Source organism: Gigantopelta aegis, chromosome 3 (genome assembly GCF_016097555.1).
Source record: "Gigantopelta aegis isolate Gae_Host chromosome 3, Gae_host_genome, whole genome shotgun sequence".
Lineage (NCBI taxonomy): Eukaryota > Metazoa > Mollusca > Gastropoda > Neomphalida > Peltospiridae > Gigantopelta > Gigantopelta aegis.
Genome location: NC_054701.1, coordinates 18,596,803 through 18,616,965, shown reverse-complemented (window position 1 = coordinate 18,616,965; position 20,163 = coordinate 18,596,803). Strand labels below are relative to the sequence as shown.

At 34.4% G+C, this 20,163-nt stretch overlaps 1 protein-coding gene across 1 annotated transcript in view; it reads right to left on the bottom strand.

The window, feature by feature from the left end:
- The window catches only part of LOC121368526 (myb-binding protein 1A-like protein), a 47,143-nt gene extending 37,255 nt beyond the window's left edge, over positions 1-9,888 (bottom strand). The window contains exons 1-7 of the mRNA XM_041493263.1: positions 9,787-9,888; positions 8,685-8,936; positions 4,967-5,071; positions 3,431-3,520; positions 2,145-2,216; positions 1,358-1,468; positions 248-370 (exon numbers count right to left, since the gene is read on the bottom strand). Of these exons, the coding sequence (XP_041349197.1) occupies positions 248-370; positions 1,358-1,468; positions 2,145-2,216; positions 3,431-3,520; positions 4,967-5,071; positions 8,685-8,936; positions 9,787-9,888 (855 nt within the window). The remainder of the gene's footprint in view (positions 1-247; positions 371-1,357; positions 1,469-2,144; positions 2,217-3,430; positions 3,521-4,966; positions 5,072-8,684; positions 8,937-9,786) is intronic.
- Positions 9,889-20,163: the final 10,275 nt, after the last annotated feature.

Here is a 20,163-nt window from a genome sequence, read left to right as displayed (position 1 = left end):
TCCTTGCTTATAATTTTCTGAACTAAAATCATGCACTTCATAGATACAGAATTTAATATTATACACACAGCATTCAACAAATGTTTGAGAAAACCACTTGCCCGTACAGAAGCTTTGGCTAGTGCTCTATGTGAAAAGCAAAACAAAATAAAAAGACCCCCCCACCCCCCTAAAAAACAGTAGGTTGGACAGAAAAGAATAAAATGATGTTGACCGGGTTGCCAACTGAAAACATAATTTCTTTCACCATTTGGTGCTGACAGCAGACATCAAGCAACAGGATATCATCGGGTGTGGCTGACTGCCAGCCTTTCGTCAGCTGATCCTGCAACTGAGGGTAGACGTACTTCTCAAAGACCTTCGTGTTCACCTGAAACAGGGAAAACAAACTACTCACACCAGAGTTCAGAAATAGAATCTTAGTTTAATGACACCTCACAACATTTTAAAGTATAGATATTTCATGTCCAACATATTATTTCAACACTTATAGTCTTGAGAAAAAAAACGAAGAGTTTGTTTTGTTAAATGACACCACTAGAGCACATTAATTTATTAATGATCTGTTGCATTTTTCCATTAATAGTAAGGTTTTTTTTATATGCATCATTCCATAGAATGGTTTATTTAACGACTCACTCAACACATTTTATTTACGATTCTATGGCTTCGGACCCACAGACAGGATATCACAAACCACTGCATTTGATATACCAGTCGTGGTGCACTGGCTGGAATGAGCAATAGCCCAATGGGCCCACTGATGGGGATCGATCCTAAACCAACCAACCAACCATGAAGTGAGCACTTTACCAGTGGGCTACGTCACACCCTCATGAACAGGGAATGATCTAAAGCACATGACAGCTATCAGCTGAGGAAAATATTACTTCAGACTGTTTGCTCAGCTGTTAGCTCACTGCAATATCCCCACAAAGAATGACGTCACTCTAAGGCGAAAAACTAATGAAAATTGCCCCACAAAGCAACTTTTTGCTCAACTGATAAAATATAGTCACAGAATTAAACAGTGAACATTCAAACTGAAATTATAATAGAAATTATATCACATTAATGTATAACAATACTTCTTGTTAACTTCAAGGAGAGTTAGAAAAAAGTTCACACCAATGTAGTAAAGAAAGTGAATGCAAGGACATGTTTTTACATTACCATGGCAATTATCATCAACAGTGCACAGATAAAGCTTTTTTAAATTACCGTGGCAATTATCATCGACAGAACATGGATACAATTTTTACATTAGTGTAGCAATTATCATCAACAGTGCGGATACAATTTTTACATTAGCGTGGCAATTATTATTGACAGTGCATGGATACAATTTTCACATTACCGTGGCAATTATCATCGACAGTGCACGGATACAGATTGGGTGAAGGTACGTCTTCTCTCGGGGCAGGTATACCAGCAGAGTGACAACTTTCTGCACTAGTTTTTTCGAGCCCTGAAATAATAAACACAAATAACTTACAAAAGTAATAAACAATGGCAGGAATTTTGTTATGAAGCATACAGTGCAAAAATTCATTTTCTACAACTCAATTAGCTAACAGGTTTGATCATTATATTTGAATTTTGTATTAGAATATATAAAAATGTCAGACATGACACTCACCTCACCCTGAATTTCCAATGGGCAAATGAAACACATAATTGTTAAATAACATTATAGAAAATCAACACAGTCTTTTATATCACATGGATCATCTCATCATTACAGATGGTCATTTAAATGCACATTCCCACAAACAAGGCATTAAATTGCCTTTCAAATACCAGTATGGTCAATGAATAGGACGGGGGGGGGAAAAGAAAAAAAAGAGTAGATCTAGGAGGGTCAATCCTATGACATACTACACCTCGGGGTCATTGACATCAGAAGATGTATCTAGGCACAGCCAGCCAGGGCTTGATATTGGGGAGGGAGGGAGACACAAACTGGCTGTGAATTATGTTATGGGGCAACAGGCAAGTATAAAAGGTGGTGGGGAAAAAAAAGAAAATGAGTTGTGACTGGGTGTGGGGGCATGGCCCCTTTGGGCTATGCCAGTGGTATAACAATATCCCTGCTAGGTTTCATAAATTTATAATAAATAATAGATCTACAGTACAACACTTACCTTAAACAACCTCCCTGACTGCATAAGTGTGAGACAGACAAACGCCTTTCCCAATGTCACATTGCCAGCTTCCTGGAGTCAAACAAACACAATGAAATAAACATGTCAATAAACTTTTCACATAGTCCCATCTGCAACAATTTGAGCTGTCCTATTCTCAACTCTTTTTTTAAACAAAAATCTAATCTAATATTTGTTAATGTTTGGGTTTTTTTAAACAGTTAACATATCTATATGTACAAAGGAATACTATGAAGGTATCTACTGATCTAAGTCAATTATTAACACGTTTTGTAATAAAAGATACTTTTAAGGTAGTACCACAAATTAAAAATTATGGAACTTTCCTATACTGTCCACAACAAAGATATAAACATCTGTATCAAGGCCCTAAAAAATAATTTAAAAAATGTTGGTCTCTAGTCAGACCAAAGTTCCAGAATTGCTGCGGCTTTTCCCCCCATTTTTTTCTAAAGCACGGATAGCACAGAAAAGGTGGGTATATTTGATACTGAAATAAAGGACATATTTAAATTAAAATCAGAATGCACGTTCCAGTTCAAGAGCGATGGCATTTTGGCTCCAAATGTGGTTTTACGTCACAGCAAGAAATGGCAGGCAAAAAACAGCGTCATACCGCAGGAAATTTATATATAAAAAAGTTGACATATGAGGGTCAAAATCGACTAGAGACCATAAATTTATTTTGTTAGGCCTAACCATAAAATATAATATTTACATGATCTTTTCATCAGTGCAGTACCCATGGCAGGGTTTCTCCCAGAAAGAAATTTTTGGGTATGGCACTATGCAATTGAATATTTACAATGTGTGTGCTGAATGCAACCACAGGTGACAGGGGATATGGGGTCCTCCCCTAGAAAGAAGATGGGTTAGGTTCAGGGTTCAAAAAAAAATATAATTGTGTCAAAAGGTTAACTTAAAAAAAAAAAATCTGCAAAAAAATTGGGTATAGTGCCATACCCGTTTTACCCTCTGGCAGAAACATATATATACATATATATATATATATATATATATATATATATATATATATATATATATATATATATATATATATATATATATATATACATATATATATATATGTATAGACACACACACACACATCACTAGATATATATAATATATATACAACACTAATAACTGAGTATATACATTACTAATATATTAAAAAGGCAGAATCAGAAAGTATTTAACTGCTGGCAGAATTACATGAGTTTATAACATCATACATGTAAAAATTAATCCTAGCCAATACTTACAGATTTAGTTAAATTATGTTTTAAAGTCAGACATTTCTCCGACATTTGCAGCACATCTTCGACTGTAATCATCTCAAACTCTCGTAAAACCTGAAATCATCAGTGACATTAATGTGATTACATTGGGTCAATGTCTCATTTTATTTTTTTTTATAATAGCAATAAAATATAAAAAATTTACGAACTAATGTCAAATACTGTTGAAGGTTAGGTGAAGAAATAAATGGTAAACCAGTGCCGTACCTTTAGTCCATCGCATATGGAACGCTTTTTTTCATACTATGAAATTTACTACAAATTATTTATTTCTGAGCAGACTGATTTGTAAATTGCACACAAAAAAGTATTTTTTGGTTTGTTTCCAAAACACGTTTACTTTTCTCAAACCAAACTGAAATTATTTACAATTTTTTTTTATAGAATTATGGGACGGACTATAGCTGAGACAGTTGCCTTCACATAAAAATATCAAAGAGTGGTCTTTTGAAATAAGATTCATTTGTTTTATTTAATAATTATTGATATTGGTTATTTTGACAGTGTCTTTTTCCATCTGCAGCAAGGGATCTTTTATATGCACTTTCCCATAGACAGGACAGCATATTCGATGGCCCGTGATATACCAGTCATGGGGCATTGGTTGGGATGGGAAAAAACACCCAATAAAACAAAGGAACCACCAAGTGGGTTTGATCCTACGACGGAAGCACCTCAGGCATGCACTCTATATGAATGAGCTAAATCCCACCCTTTTTAGTTTTAACAAAAATTGCTTGGAATAAAGTTTCACCCACCATAAACTGATTTGGCAAATAAAAAAATAATTTGGGATGTAACAAAAAAAACTAAAAAATTATTAAGTTAAACATTATTTTTAGAAAACATAAATTTTAAAAGCCCTGGGTAAATTCATCAATGCAACTACAAGTTTCATTAATATAGGACTTACAATTTATATGAAATGGACACATAAGTTTAGCATACACTCAAGACGACAAAATACCTACATAAAATGACAACATCAGATATGACGTTCCCCGACAATGTTATTTTTATTTCCATCGGGAAATTAGGGACGGGATGTAGCCCAGTTGGTTTGGGATCGATCCCCATTGATGGGCCCATTGGGCTATTTCTCGGTCCAGATAGTGCTCCACAACTGGTGTAATAAAGGCTGTGGTAAGTATTATCCTGTCTGTGGGATGGTGCATATAAAAGATCCCTTGCTGCTAAATAGAAAGAGTAGCCCATGAAGTGGTGACAGTGGGTTTCCTCTCTTAATATCTGTGAGGTCCTTAACTGACATCATATAACTGTAAATAAAATGTGTTGAGTGCGTCATTAAATAAAACATTTCTTTCCTTTGAGAAATTAATAAACTCGCTTTGCTATGGCTGGACCAATGGGATGAGGTTGAATTGTAATGAATATAACAGAAATTTAATTATCTATTTTTGTCTACAATTTAATGTTTGAAAAACAATTAAATTTATAACCAAAAACTTCTTGACATTTCAAAACCAAAAGAGCAGTAACCTGTGTAAGAGCCATGGAGTAGCCAAGTCGTGCGAACTTCCTTCCCGAGGCGAGACCCTTGACCAGTCTTTGTAACACATACTGGAGCACTGTGGCAAACTCGTCCTAAAACAAACAAGATGAACACATAATTTATAAACAAAATATTTCTAAAGTCCGAACCAAATTGTTAACTACGATAAATTACTCTCCAAATTTTAATTACTGTTAGATTTCCCCCAAATTTTGTCCAGACACAAATCATGAAAAAACTATTACAGCAACACAGATTGCACATAAAAAGAGTGTAACAATGTCACTGATATTGACTTTGCTGAGATCGTAAAGGACAAAATACATGCTATTTTGTGCTGTCTGCCATTTTGCTTGTTTATGGAATAGTCTTCAAGAGAGGTGGATTGATGTGATGTAATCTAACAACATCATGACATGCGCTAAGGTATAACACACTCATCATGACATCAGATTAATTAGGTCACATACATGTACTTAGGAGACTTGGTACCCTCTGATGCATTTTGCATACAACAAAAATCACTTTATCAAAATTGCCATTGGCAGGAACAAAATTGCTATCAGTGGACTTTTCACTTAAACACAGAATTACTATAAAAAATTATAAAAATAAAATATAATTTAAAAAAGAGAGACTTTAATGTGTTTGAAATTTGGATTCAAACTGACAATTCATGTATACATATATCACCACCTCTGGGGACAGATGAATCACTATCAGATATCAGTTTGTCAGAAAATCAAATGCAAGGAAGACGTCAAGCTGATAATTCAGAAAATATGACCGTGTCTGCTTCGCGTCACGTTGATTTTAATATAGAAGAATCAGATTGTAGTAAACTGCAAGACGTCAATGAAACATCAATTCGGAAGACACTTGTGAATAATGTTTCTTTATCAACAGGGAACCAGGACAGAGGTTACATGGCCGTTTTCTCAACAGTGGTGTAGCATGGGTGGGCCACCTGGGCGGTTGCCCCGGGCACAAAATTCTGGACTGGTGGAAGGGAATCGGGGAGTGCTAACGGTCCACTGGTTAGGGGGCGTAATACTTGCCTTGGCCCGGGTGCTGGCAACCCACACTATGCCACTGTTTCTAAATGTAGATGCACTGTGTGAGATACTGGAAAGCTCTTCCTTATTACCAGAAATACCATTACCAGTAGGTGGAAAAGATTTTTTTTGGTTTGTGATAAAGAATGAGAAAAACAGTCAGAACCGGTTAACGGCCAATTCCGTGGTCAGGTAAACAAATAGGTAATTTTTTAAAACTTATTCAAGTGAGACAAGTTTGGTATTATTTGAAAGGTTATTTATTTGTAATGTCAAATTTTACATTAATCCTTTTTTCAGTAGATGTGTTTTAGTCATTTATAATGCAAGTATTTGAAGTAATGCATCAACCATGAATGCAGCAATATTTTACAAAAACATTTATTAACACATTTATCAGCAAATTTTTAATACATAAATGAGTAGAAAATTAAATCTTTATACAGAAATAATCCCAGTCCTTTGTTAATTGACATACTATATAAAAGAAATATTTATCTTTCAAGCCAACTTTTATCCGGATCGTAGTCATAACGGCCCCAGTACTAAACGGCCTTAACAATAATTGGTCAAAATGGCCATAAAAAAGTCAAAACGGCCAAAGTGAAAAAGTCAAAACGGCCCTTAACAAAAGTCAAAACGGCCCTTGAAAAAAGTCAAGACGGCCTTAGATATAATACTTTAAAAATGTATTTCATCTACACAAGTGTCGAGAAAGATAACTGTGCAAAGACAGTTTTTATAGTACGGTCTCACTACACGGATATTATCTGCGTCTTATTTATGTTTGAATAAACAAAGAGTTTAAGATCTACATATGTGGTTAGTGTACTAGTACATCTGTGTTAATATGTAGATTTTAAGTACAGGTAAGTTTTGGAGAAACATGAATAGTTATTATTATAGCCATTTCAAATACATCGCCCGAGCTATTATACAAGAGATTGCACCAAGCAAAGGGCATCCCACCCCAACCCTACCTCAAAGCCCAAACCCCAAAAATGAGAGGGAATGCTAACAAATACATTTACGATGAAAACTATTTATTACAAACTATGGTTGCATTAAACCAATATTTTATTGATATTTAAGGAAGAGCTCTCTTTCAAGATTAACTCACAGCGATTTCTTTTTGATTTTTTTTTACCCAGGACAGAGGAAAAGTTACTCCTGTTGATTTGACAATTAACAAAACCGCCCGAGCCTTAAAACACTCCGAATACCTAACCGATTACCTAATAAAAACACGAATGGTATCATGAAATGTTTGTAAAGCAGATTTTATACAAACTCGATACACTCACTGTAGAAGTTAAAAGGCTAATTGCTGTTACCTGCCGACGGTATCAAAGATCGGTCTATCGGTCTTTTCAAATACACGGTCAATTGGTGGTCTTAATTATATTAGTAAATTGGGGGACAGGCCCGTTGTGGCTCCCGGGTGAGCAGCGCCACTAGGAACTCTTATACAAACTCGATACACTCACTGTAAAGTTATACGCTGTTACTCACCTGTAAAGCCTTTTCAGATGGTCCTTATATTAGTAAATTGGGGGACAGGCCCCACCCCAGCGCCACTAGGAACTCGTTCAGAAGATACGCACTCACCTGGAAAGCCTAGATGGTCCACTAACCCCCACCCCCCTTCCCTTTCTGTGATTGAATTATTAAAATAATGAATTACAGGGCGGGCATGCACGGCACCCCGATGAGTAGCGCCACATGGAACTCGTCCTGGGGGCAAGGCCGGGTCGGTCTATCAGTGTTGTTAAATAAAATGTAAATTGGTGGTCTTAATTACAATAGTAAATTGCGTTGTGTAGGCTAATAAATTGTTACCAGTGATTCCGTTGTTTTGATACATATTTTTGAACTGCCTGTGATATAGGCTATATTGATTATTAATTATTACTAATGGGAATTAATTTAACGTGATAGTACCTATTGGCCATTTTGACCATTTCTTTTGGCCGTTTTGACTTTTTTCTTTGGCCATTTTGACCATTTTCTTTGGCCCTTTTAACTTTTTTCTTTGGCTGTTTTGACTTACATGTTCAGGGCCGTTTTATCATGGGGCCGTTTTGACAGCATACCCTTTTATCCACAGTTATGTGTGTTTTAATCTCCACTTCTGCTAAATGGCTGTAAAATGTTACTAACTGTTAAGTTTATATGGTTGATTAAAAAATGTAAAAACAATTACTGAAAAAGTAACAATCTTAATGCAGCAAGGGATCTTTTATCTATGCACTTTCCCACAGACAGGAAAGCACATACCACGACCTTGGACTAGTTTGCAGATTTTAAAAACTATTGGCAAATATTATTTTAATTTGGTGAAAAAATTTGTGTGTTAATTGATTTTTTTGGGGGGAAATAGCTACAGGTTTTGCATTCATCAGACACAATTTTCTGATCATGAAACCAAAACTAGCCCTAAATCAAGTAGATGTCGATATCATAATAAACCAGAAAAAAAAAAAACCAGGATAGCATATGCAGTCTGAGACGTCGTCATCATGAAAACACCAGTTTATTTATTAACAGTTTATGTCTCTCCCCCCCCCCCCCCCAACCAAGAGATTATAAAAAAAAAAATCGCATGCTGTTGGATTCTGAAGTTGGAAGGAGGATAAGGTTGAGAATTAACCTTTGTCTGTTTTTGAAGTAACTTGGAGACAAGCTCCGATACAGCAGCAATACGTGACGGTTCCTTTCCTTCTGACAGTTGCCAGAACAATTCCAGGATATCTTTATCAATGGATCTCGCCTTTAATCTCGGTTTTTGCACGTGTGCCATTATTTCGCTTTTGTTGACATTAATGCGCATGCCAACAAGGAAACGGAATACAATGCCGGAAGAATATGTTTCAGTGTTTCGCACCTTTTCTGTAGGAGACCCCTAGTATTAAGTAATGTCGACGACAGTCACTTTTCGCAACCTTGTTTTGGCTTTGTACTCAATAAATAATTAAATATAACATTATATTACCGTAATTTCACTTCAAGTCCATATTTCGTAAATAGTACATTTTTTTAAATTACAAGGTTTTCTTGAAGCAAAGTCAGGTGCTCTAATATTCTCAAACAAACAAACAAACAAAACATTCAATAATAATTCTGCATTGTAACTTTTCCAGCGTTCTGAAAACGGAAACGTTATGCACCCAAGTATTCAAAAACAAAACAAAACAATATTTATTCAATAAAAGAAGTGTATTGGCAAACAGGTGGTACACCTATATATAAATGCCTCTGCACGAGATGACGTCACATACGGTATCATACAAATCATCTCGACCATTACGTACAAACTATAAGTAGGCTACTGTGTTTGGTATAAAGCGTACAGTACACATATTTAGACCAAGCCGAGAACTCGCACACATTTAAATATATACATGAGCTACATATACAAAATATACATAATTAAAATCATAAAGGGAAACATAGTAGAGTAAAAAGTAGCCAGCAGACCTTTTACATTGGGCCATCGATAGCCCATCGTCGACTGAATCGTCGGCCCGCTGGTTGCCAAGATATGACCGCAGTCCGTTTTGTTTGTCTGTACGAAAGCGGTCCGCTGTCGATTAGCGACATTAAACCGATGTCGGCCCATCGATGGCCCACCATCGACTCAATCGTTGGCATGCTGTCAGTTGCCAACATCAGCCCATAGTCCCTTTTGCTCATCCATACAAAACTACTGTTAAAAAGTGGACCATTGTTGGCCAACGACATTAAATAGATACCCTTCGACGGTCCACCATCAGCTCAACCATTGGCATTTTGTCGGTTGCCAATGTCGGTTCGCTGTCGGTTGCCAATGTCGGCCCGCTGTTGGTTGCCAACATAGTAGTTATGAACATTACTGGTTGCCTATGTCGGTCCATAATCCTTTTTGCTCATCTATATGAAAGCGGTCCGTTGTTGGCAGACATCAACCAATGTCGGATAGATGCCAGCCCATTATCAGCAAATATGAATATTATATAACAGGATACTCATTATACCTAAAGCTGTTAGAGTGGAATAGGTACTACAGTGTGACTTTTCGGGTTTCACTGTAAGGGTGGTCCAACATCAACAAAAGTGGATGTTACTGGAATATGGAAGTTATGGTAATCTGAGGGCGGCCCAATGTCAATCAAATATCACCATAGATGCAGCTTCAAAGTATCTTTTAGTAAGTTATAGCAATATGTCAATTTGATATCATCATAGAAGCAGATGTTAGACACACCGCACACACATATCACAAGACCACAAGCTGCTCAGCACTAGGTCACAAATGGCTCGTATATGTAAACAAGCATAAAACAGTATAATATTAAGTCAGGCCATAATCAGACACCAATATTAACAGTTATCACTGAAAACAAAAGCCATATATTAAAAATATTAATTTTATTTTAGGAAATTCAGTTACACTCATAATATTTGTGTTTTTCTATTTCTATCATTTCTGACACTGGCAGTCCAAAACCACTTTTTGATTCTTTTAAATAACTTCTGACTATGGAAATGACCCCTGAAATATAACAGTAAAAATACAATTGTATTAATGGATATAATGCAGGATGTATACATGTATGGATTTTGTGATTTTGTTTAAATATTGCAAAATGCATCTGAGTTACATGTGCCTAAAACCAAACAAACAAACCAACTACAACAGTGTACATCTTTAGATAATGAGTAATAAATACATGTAAGAAGTGTATCCTTAACATTTGAAAATCATAATTCTATGTTCCAATTTCACCATTTAACAATCTTATTCAAAGAAATTAGTTATTGTGTTTATTGTACAAGCATGATGATGTACCGTGTCAGAGTTAACAAATCAGACCTTTGGGTATAAAAGTTGAAAATGCAGTGATGTCATTAAGACATGGAATAACATATGAAGATGAAACTGAAGGTGGTTATTACCATCTTCTATGAATGTCATTTGACCTAAACAAGTTGATATTGTCACTGTGCTACAATTTCAACTTTATAACAATACAGTTTATATATTTATTTTTACATGTACATTGATTAGAATTAGTTAACTGGTAATCTGCCGTCTGCCGTGGTCTCTACTTAGTTAGCAACCTGCCAATCAGACCAATTACATGCAGTATGAAGCACTAATACATTATGTTACGAGCAATCAAAGACATCATGTATTTTAATTGTTGTCACGGGTTTGCAGGCGTCTCTAGAAATATTAATTTACCGCTAGACTGTCTTTTTAAGGCATATGATCATATGATTATCCCAATAATAATATATGGTTCTGAAATTTGAGGATACAGCAATATTGATATATTAGAGCGTCTGCAAAGTAATTTCATTAAAATTTGTTTACACGTAAAGAAAAATACTCCTGATAATATTCTCTATAGAGAAATTGGTAAAATGCCCATATGTTTACAAATTAACAAAAGGATAATATCATATTGGTGTAAAATTATTTTGGACAAGGACAATAAATGAATATCTATATTATATAATAATTTATTGTATAAATATTATATTGGCACATGCACATCTTTATGGTTATTCAATGTTAAGAGTATTTTAGATAACTGTGAGTTAAGTTTTGTATGGCAACAACAGCGTTTTTCAAGTAAGGGATGGTTGCTATCCACAATAGAAACAAGACTTAAGGATCAGTTTCGACAACAATGGAATAGTAATAAGTTGAATATATCAAAGGGTAAAATGTATGACTGTATTAAACAAGAATTTAGTCAAGAAATTTATATATATTTGTCAAACAATTTGTCACTTCCATTACTTAAATTACGTACTGCCAATCATCTATTACCCGTAGAACGAGGACGATGGAGTAGCAACCATAACATGAGAGATAGTGTACACTATGCTAGAATCAGTGTGTAGGAGATGAATACCATGCTCTGCTTGAATGCCCTGCATTTTTGATAGAAAGACAATTATATCTTTAAAATAATTTATTATGAGACCAGATTTGTATAAGTTTACTTTGTTATTTAAACAGAAACAGCTGTCAAAATTGAGGAAACTTAGCAAATTTGTAAGTACACATGTATTATAATGACAAAATATAGAGACCAATAGTAATGTATTTGTATGGATGTAAACTTATGTACATTGCTTGTCAACATTCACTGTCTCACATGTACCACCGTTGGTGGTCTTTATGTGAATAAAGTTGTTGTTGTTGTTGTTGTTGATTACACTATGACAACTATATATTGTCTCTTTAACACTCCAGTAAAACAACACACGGAACTCTTACAGTGCTACTGGGTTGCCTGTGTGTCATTACCGGCCTCGATGGCGTAGTGGTTAAGCCATCGGACTACAGGCTGGTAGGTACAGGTTCGCAGCCCGGTACCGGCTCCAACCCAGAGCGAGTTCTTAAGGGCTCAATGGGTAGGTGTAAGGCCACTACACCCTCTGCTCTCTCACTAACTACTAACCAACTAACAATTAACCTACTGTCCTGGACAGACAGCCCAGATAGCTGAGGCGTGTGCCCAGGACAGCGTGCTTGAACCTTAATTGGATATAAGCACGAAAATAAGTTGAAATGAATTGAAATGAATGTGTGTCATTCACCCAATGAGCTGAGACCTGCATTAGTATATGTATTAACACGTTGTAAACAATGTTTCATGTTGGAAAGGAAGTATAACCCGCAAGCCAACTTGTGACTTCTATGATTCAACATTCCGGTAAAACAACACACGGAAAAAATATACTATGTTAATACCAGAACAGAACAGAACTTTATTACACTCAGACCGTTATGCAACGGCGTAAGAGGAACATACATATTCTGATTTTGACAAGATGGTTAACAGGAGGATACAAATAATAGGAATACATTGCTTGGTACATATATGAATACAAATACAAATACAGTACATGACATTACATTATAAAGATATGTGTATTAATAATATAAATACATGATATTACATTATAGAGATATGTGTATTAACAATATAGATGCATTCTGCGATGTAACAGAGTAGACGTATATTGTAAAATATAATTATTCAGAAAATTTCAGTTACAACTGTGTACTTTATAATTAGTGGTATTACAATATATAGATATAAATAAAATAAATAAATAATAATAATGACATAAAATAATGTAATACGATTTAAAATATATCAAGTATAATTGTATGTTGACATTTAGTTTCATTAACTGGTTAATGTATGGTAATTTTGGTTGTTGTTGGGTATTGTTGTTGTTATGGGCGTTTAAATACTTGAAAAATTATATTCATGAATTTAGCTAATTTTTTTAGTGTGCTTATTCTTTTACTGCTCATAAGTTCTCTAAATTTATATATATTTGGTCGTATATAATAATATGGACGTAACCATTCTTTCCGGGTATTATTGAAAAAACTACATACAAATAAATCATGAAATTCGTCTCCTATGTCGTTTTCATCACAAAGAGTACAAAGTCTATCTTCTAACAGAACTGTATTCCAACATCCAGTCTCAACAGGTAAATAATGGTTAGAAGTCCTAAATTTTATCATAACAGTCCATAATATTTCAGGAATAATATTAAAATAATTTTCAAAATTTCATTGGTCTTTGAAATATTCGTAGGTTTTACCTCTCGATGATTCTGAAATATTATTTTTCCATGTTTGTAAATACTGGTCGTTTAGTCGTATGCTAATTTGTTGTGATAGCCATTTTACCGATAGAAATGTTTGTGATAGCCATATATTACTCATTCCTAAATGATCTAAATATTTTTAACAGGAGCAATCCAGTTATAGTTAGTTCCATTGCTAATATGGTCTCTCATCATTGATTTGTATAATAATAGAGATAGTTTAGATTGTTTCCCCGAGAACACTTGTGCCCAATAACAAATTAATCTTTTGTGGATAGTCAACTAGACTGGCATTCTACCAAGTTCATCATATAACATGCAAATTGGGGTAGCTTTTTTTCACAGAAAGAATATGTCTAATGAAATTGATTTGAACAGAGTTATAGATGTCGTTGTTTTCGAATCCCCATATTTCACATCCATATAATAATATTGGCAGAACCATCGAGTCAAACATTTTGAGTTTACATTCTATTGATAGATGACGATCTTTTGCTTTTGCCAGAACGAAATACATAGCCTTTGTCGCCTGTTGTTTAAGTTTAATCTGAGTATTTTTGAATTTATTTAGTTTAGTAAAAATGGCACCTAAATATTTGTGTTCTAGAGTAGATTTTCCAATCTTAAAACTATATTTATAATCTTTAGAATTTCCATTAAAAATTAAGACTTGTTTTTGTAGTATTTATTTTAAGTTTCCAAATATTACAATATTGATCGAATATATTTAACGTGTGTTGTAAATTGACTACACTTGTTGCTAGTAAAGCAGTATCGTCAGCGTACAATAAGCAAATAAGATATATTCCAATGTCTAGTGTGTTATTTTTATTATCTGCGATAGAAGAAACACCTTCACAACCGTGATTAAGTAAATAGTTTTCTAGATCATTTAGATTCAGGGAAAATAAAATCGGGGATAAATTTTCACCTTGACGTACACCATTATGGCATTCGAATAATGGTGATTTATTGTTATTTACAAATATTAATGATTTTATATCTTGATACATTTGATATATGATTCTAACAAATTTGCCATTTATGTTATTTTCTAGTAACTTGTGCCATAGATGTGCTCTTGGGATCATATTAAAAGCTTTTTCAAAATCCACAAATGCACAATATAGTTTCTTTTTCCTTTTTTTTTTCAGGATTTCAATTAGTGAATGAAGCGTAAATAAGTGATTTATAGTCGAATAACCTCTGCGGAAAGCAGCCTGGGCTTCGCTCATAACATCGTTTTCTTCAATAAAAGTAGTTAACCGGTTATTTAATACTGTTGTAAATAACTTTGAACAGCAACATAGTAGTGTAATTGGTCGATAGTTTTCAGGGGATAAACTACTACCTTTATTTTTAAATATTGGTATAATTATTCCAGTCAGCCATTCTTCTGGATACACATTATGGTCTAAAAGAATATTAAAGAGTTTAACATAGAATGGGAGCAATAAATGGGCTGTCAAATTTAATATATTCGTTAATTATTTTATCTACACCTGCTGCTTTATTGTTTTTTAGTTGTTTTATTGATTTTAGTATTTCGTCCTCGCTGAATCTTCCATTTATGATATCACCGTTGCTTACATGTTCTACGAGATTATCAATATTTATGTCGGGCACTGTATCAGCCGATGGGTCCTTATTTAATTCACTGAAATAATTAAAAAAGTCTTCAACCGGTGGTACACTTTCTGTCCTGCTTTTTATCTCTTTAAATATTTTATAGAATTCTTTGGGGTCATTTGTTTTTAATAGCCTCATGTTCTGCTCTGTTTTAAATTTGTAATAAGAATAAAATTTAAATATATATTTCTTATAGCATTTACTTGCGTGTGTTAAGTTCATTTTATTTGCTATAGTTTTATGTTTCGAGAATTGTTTTTTTTTTGCCTCAGAATATTTTGTTCGTAGAAGCTTGCACCGTTTACTGAACCAGGGTAGCTTATTATCTGGCGAAGTGCCAATCTATGTTTACGTGTAGCTTGTTCAGCGTGTCGACTGTTTGGTTTACACGTGTTGGGATACTGATAGATTCATCATCGGGAATTACCGATAGTGATTGAAGTAAGTTTGTATTGATATTGCTAATAATTCTTCACTTTTATTGGCGTTCCATTTACGGATATTAATTGACTCCAACTCGTCATTTACACATTGGTTATGATTAGTTTGTATGTCACAGTTCGTCTGAATCTTACAGGTAAGTACAACTGCATAGTGGATATTTGAAAAGAGTGGGTCAAAATTACACACTTCAAAGTCAGTGACAGATTTAAAGCCCCACTTAGTAAAACTGATATACTTTCATAGGTTTGCTGATATTAATATCTTAAATGTTAACACCATACCTTATAATCTATAACTTTGTGTAATTTATAAAGTAAATCGCTTTGATAATATGATGCTGTTAATGCGTATAGATCTTACAGATTGTGCTATATTTAGGTTCAATTCGGAAGAATGATCCGTTTGTCCACATTGCACTGGTTTAATATCAAAACCGCTACTGTGAAAGGACATGGCTGGGTGAATATGATCATTCAAAGAACAATAGAACAAAAGGTGGTCTGTATCTTCAAAAGCGTGCCCACAGCTACAAAAAATATTATGAGAAATATGTTTTGTGAATCTATGGGCATTACATCACTAAGTGTACAACTGATTATTTGGTTGGAGCGTGACCCAAATTCTAGAAGTATTTATATGGTACATTTACAGGTGGACATTGTCTTTTTAAAGTTTAAAAAAAAAAGTTTTAATATTAATATCAAGGGCGTTCCAGTCCAGAATTTCTGACGCCAACACTGATTCCTTTCGCAGTTTAGTTATAATATGAATGTTTTTCAATTCATCAATTTTTCAAAGGGGATACTTTGCCAACTCCATTACTGTCGAGATCACTAAAATGACAAATAATTAGGAGTCATACATGTAACCAATTTGTTAAAAGGTAAACGCATTTTAAAATTTACGACGTTGGATTAAAGGAATAAATCCCGATTCGTTATAGAATGTATTGTGATTAATAGGCTATCCCTAGCAGCACCACAAATGGTTAGACGAACATGCAAATGAAAGTGTTCCAATATTTGTCTTAACCTTCAGTACCGTCATCCCATATGTAGAGGCAGTAGTCGAACAAGAACAAAACCATTTTTTTAATTTATTAAAAAGCATATCCAGCGGTTTATGATCCAAACGATACTCCAGGCTACAAAAGCAATTTATCAATGGGCCAAGCTTATTAACTAAGTTTGACCAAACCACTGCCCAACATTTTGAAATGTTTAACACAGATGTTTATTGGTTTTTGTTTTACCTTTTTTTATTTTCAAGTTAGATAAATAAAAACGGTTGGATTCGAGTATGGAGTTTCCTTAGAAACGTAATTGATTCTGTTTTACCAGGTGAGAACGTAACCTGTTATTTTTCCGCCCTGTCTGATATCAAGAGAAGATCTGAATTTATTATACTATATCCAACATTATAATAATATAAAATTAATATTAAAAGAAGTATCATCTTTCAGCAAACAATCTAATATTACAACTAATATTGCCAACAATGTCATTAATATAAAGTAACAAACAGGAGAGGCCTCAAAACTGATCCCTGTTGTACCCCTGCCAATTGTCAGCTGTACACCCATTGATCACAGTTATTGCTTACGATTTTCTAAGTAACTCTTACACCATGGAATAAGTTTTCCAGTTATTCTTATAGTTATATAGTAAGCCTTTATGCCTGACACGATCAGAGGTTTTACAAATGACACAGTCAAAGAAATGTAACAATAGCTGTGGAGTCGCCAGGCCAAAAACCGGATTGAAAATAAGATAATATTTCATTATTAAGAAAGAAATTTGAGACAATTTCACAACGCATGTTTTAAATACTTTGATAAACATTTTGCCTATAATTTGTTTAATGATCAACGCATATAAAAGTAAAATATTATCATATCAAGGATCTTGTACAAAACATTATCACACTATGTTGTGGATTTGTATTTACGTGGCACAAAAGTCAACTTCCACTATGGGAATTTTAACCAAACAAGATGGTAGAACGCTGGACTCTCATATTGTGAGTAATCTCAGTGGAAGTAGATTTATCTCTAATATATACTCTTAAAAAAAAGTAGGGGAACTCTAATAACAATTTATAATTGCCAAAATTGTAAGGTATATAAGCTGCGGGAAATGGTTATATGATAATAGTGAATTAATTGGGCAAACAGTACAACAGGTAGTTCGGTATTACAGTAGGTTTTATGACCACCAAAGAACTTGAAGGACGATTGGGGTCATAAGTGAAATTTGAAAGTTTACTTTTTTATCAGTACATCGCAAATTAAAACAATAGAAATGACTAAAACAAAACAATAACAACTGTATGATCAACAAAATGAAAAGGTTTGACAGAAATAATGTTTCACAGTGATTAATCGACCTTCCTGAAAATTGTCAAAATCGGGAATGACACCCCACGCACGTGTTCGGGGCAACTGTGTGATGCACGTGCAAACTATGGAATGTGTTTCGGTGTGTTGATAAACACACCTGAACGTCCTTTACTAGGATGTCTGTGATCAAAACGTATGTTCGGTCTAATAGTTGATATTGACATTAATGTTTCAAGTTCCCCTACATTTTTTGAAGAGTATATATTTATAGCATTATTAATTATAATATATTAATAATAAATGCATTATAGATATGAAAAAGTAAAAAACCAAAAACAACCAAAAACATAATGGAAGCAAAATTCAAATGGCGGCATCAGCCCCAACTCTCTCTACCTCTCCCTCTCCCTCTCTCGTTCTCTCGCTCTCTCCTGAAATGTCAAAATAAACATGTCATCTCAGACCAAATAACAGTAGTTGTAAAATGTGTTGAGTTGTTATTAAACACATATATGCCTTTATTGTTTAATTATAATATTTAGACTTATAATATAAACATGGTAACCGAAACATTACCTACAGGGAAGCGCAATAAAGTGTTTTTTATGCGAATCATAAAACAGGAAGACGGATAAATGTTTATTTTCTTCAAAGTAAGGAACTTAAAAAAGGAAGGACGACAGAAAGGAAAAAGAAGGACCCCCCCCCCCCCACACACACACACACACGTGTTGCACATTGTATTCATCACACAGTTAAGCCTAATGAATCATTTATTTTTCATCTACGAATTATATAAATAAGTCACAGATTTAATTTGTGACATATATATCAGTGAAATATGCCTGATAATCATTAGAAATGTTTTTACAGAAACCGAAAGTAGGGGAAAATATTTTCGAATGATATCGTGTCAGTTATATTGATCTGTTAAAGGGACATTCCTGAGTTTGCTGCATTGTAAGACTAATGAAATATTTCTACGATTAAACTTACATATTAAATATATTTTCTTGTTTAGAAAATCAGTGTCTGTATATTCAATGTGTTTCTGATCGTCTTAATATTTGTAAGAAGCCCAAACTGGATTTTGTCTTCAAATAATTTCGTACGTACGAAAACCTCCTACCATATTTTAGGAAATAAAATGAAATTTAACCTAGTACAAATATTGAGAACGATCGTCGTGGCAAACCACGTTTAAGGCTGGTAGGTACAGCCACTAATATTTTATGCAGAAAAAATATATGCTCCGCAAGGCTCAATGATGTGTCATTACAATCGTTAAAAAGTATCCGTTAGTCGATAACATCTGGGAAACGCAAATAAAAGATTGCAGCCTGTCTCATGCAGGAATGTCCGACTTTAAGAAAAAAATTATGTCAGATGTTTTATGTCCCCTTATGGCCATGATAGATTAGCAGGAGTGCCCTCTAGCCTTTTAAATAAAACAAACTTTACTTTTATTATATGGGACCAGAGTTTACGGTTAGAGGCCCACTTGAGCTAATGTTAAAAAGTCTCCAGGCGCGGATCTAGGTGGAGCAGGATGTCCCTGGGTATTATGGATGGGTACCCCGCCATCGGATTAGAGGAGTCCCTCGGTGTGCCTTTTTATATGGGAACAGAGTACGGTTAGAGGCCACTTGAGCTGGTGTTAATTTTTTGGGGGTGGGTTTTTTTGTTTTTTTTTTTTTTGAGGGGGGGGGGGGAGGGGCATACAGTACCTAGGTTGACTTGGTGTTTTGGGGAATATTGCTTTATATGGAATAAATTTAAAGTTTGTTTTGTTAAAAGACACCACTAGAGCACATTGACTTATTAATCATTGGCTATAGGATGTCAAACATATGGTCATTTTGACAGTCATAGAGATGAAACCCGCTACATTTTTCCATTAGTAGCAAGGGATCTTTTATATGCACCATCCCACAGACAGGAAAACCGCTACATTTTTTTTTCATTAGCAGCAAGTAATCTTTTATATGCACTATCATTGTATACCATGGCCTTCGATATACCAGTCATGGTGCACTCGCTGGAACGAGAAATAGCACAATGGGCCCTCCGACGAGGATCGATCCTAGATCGA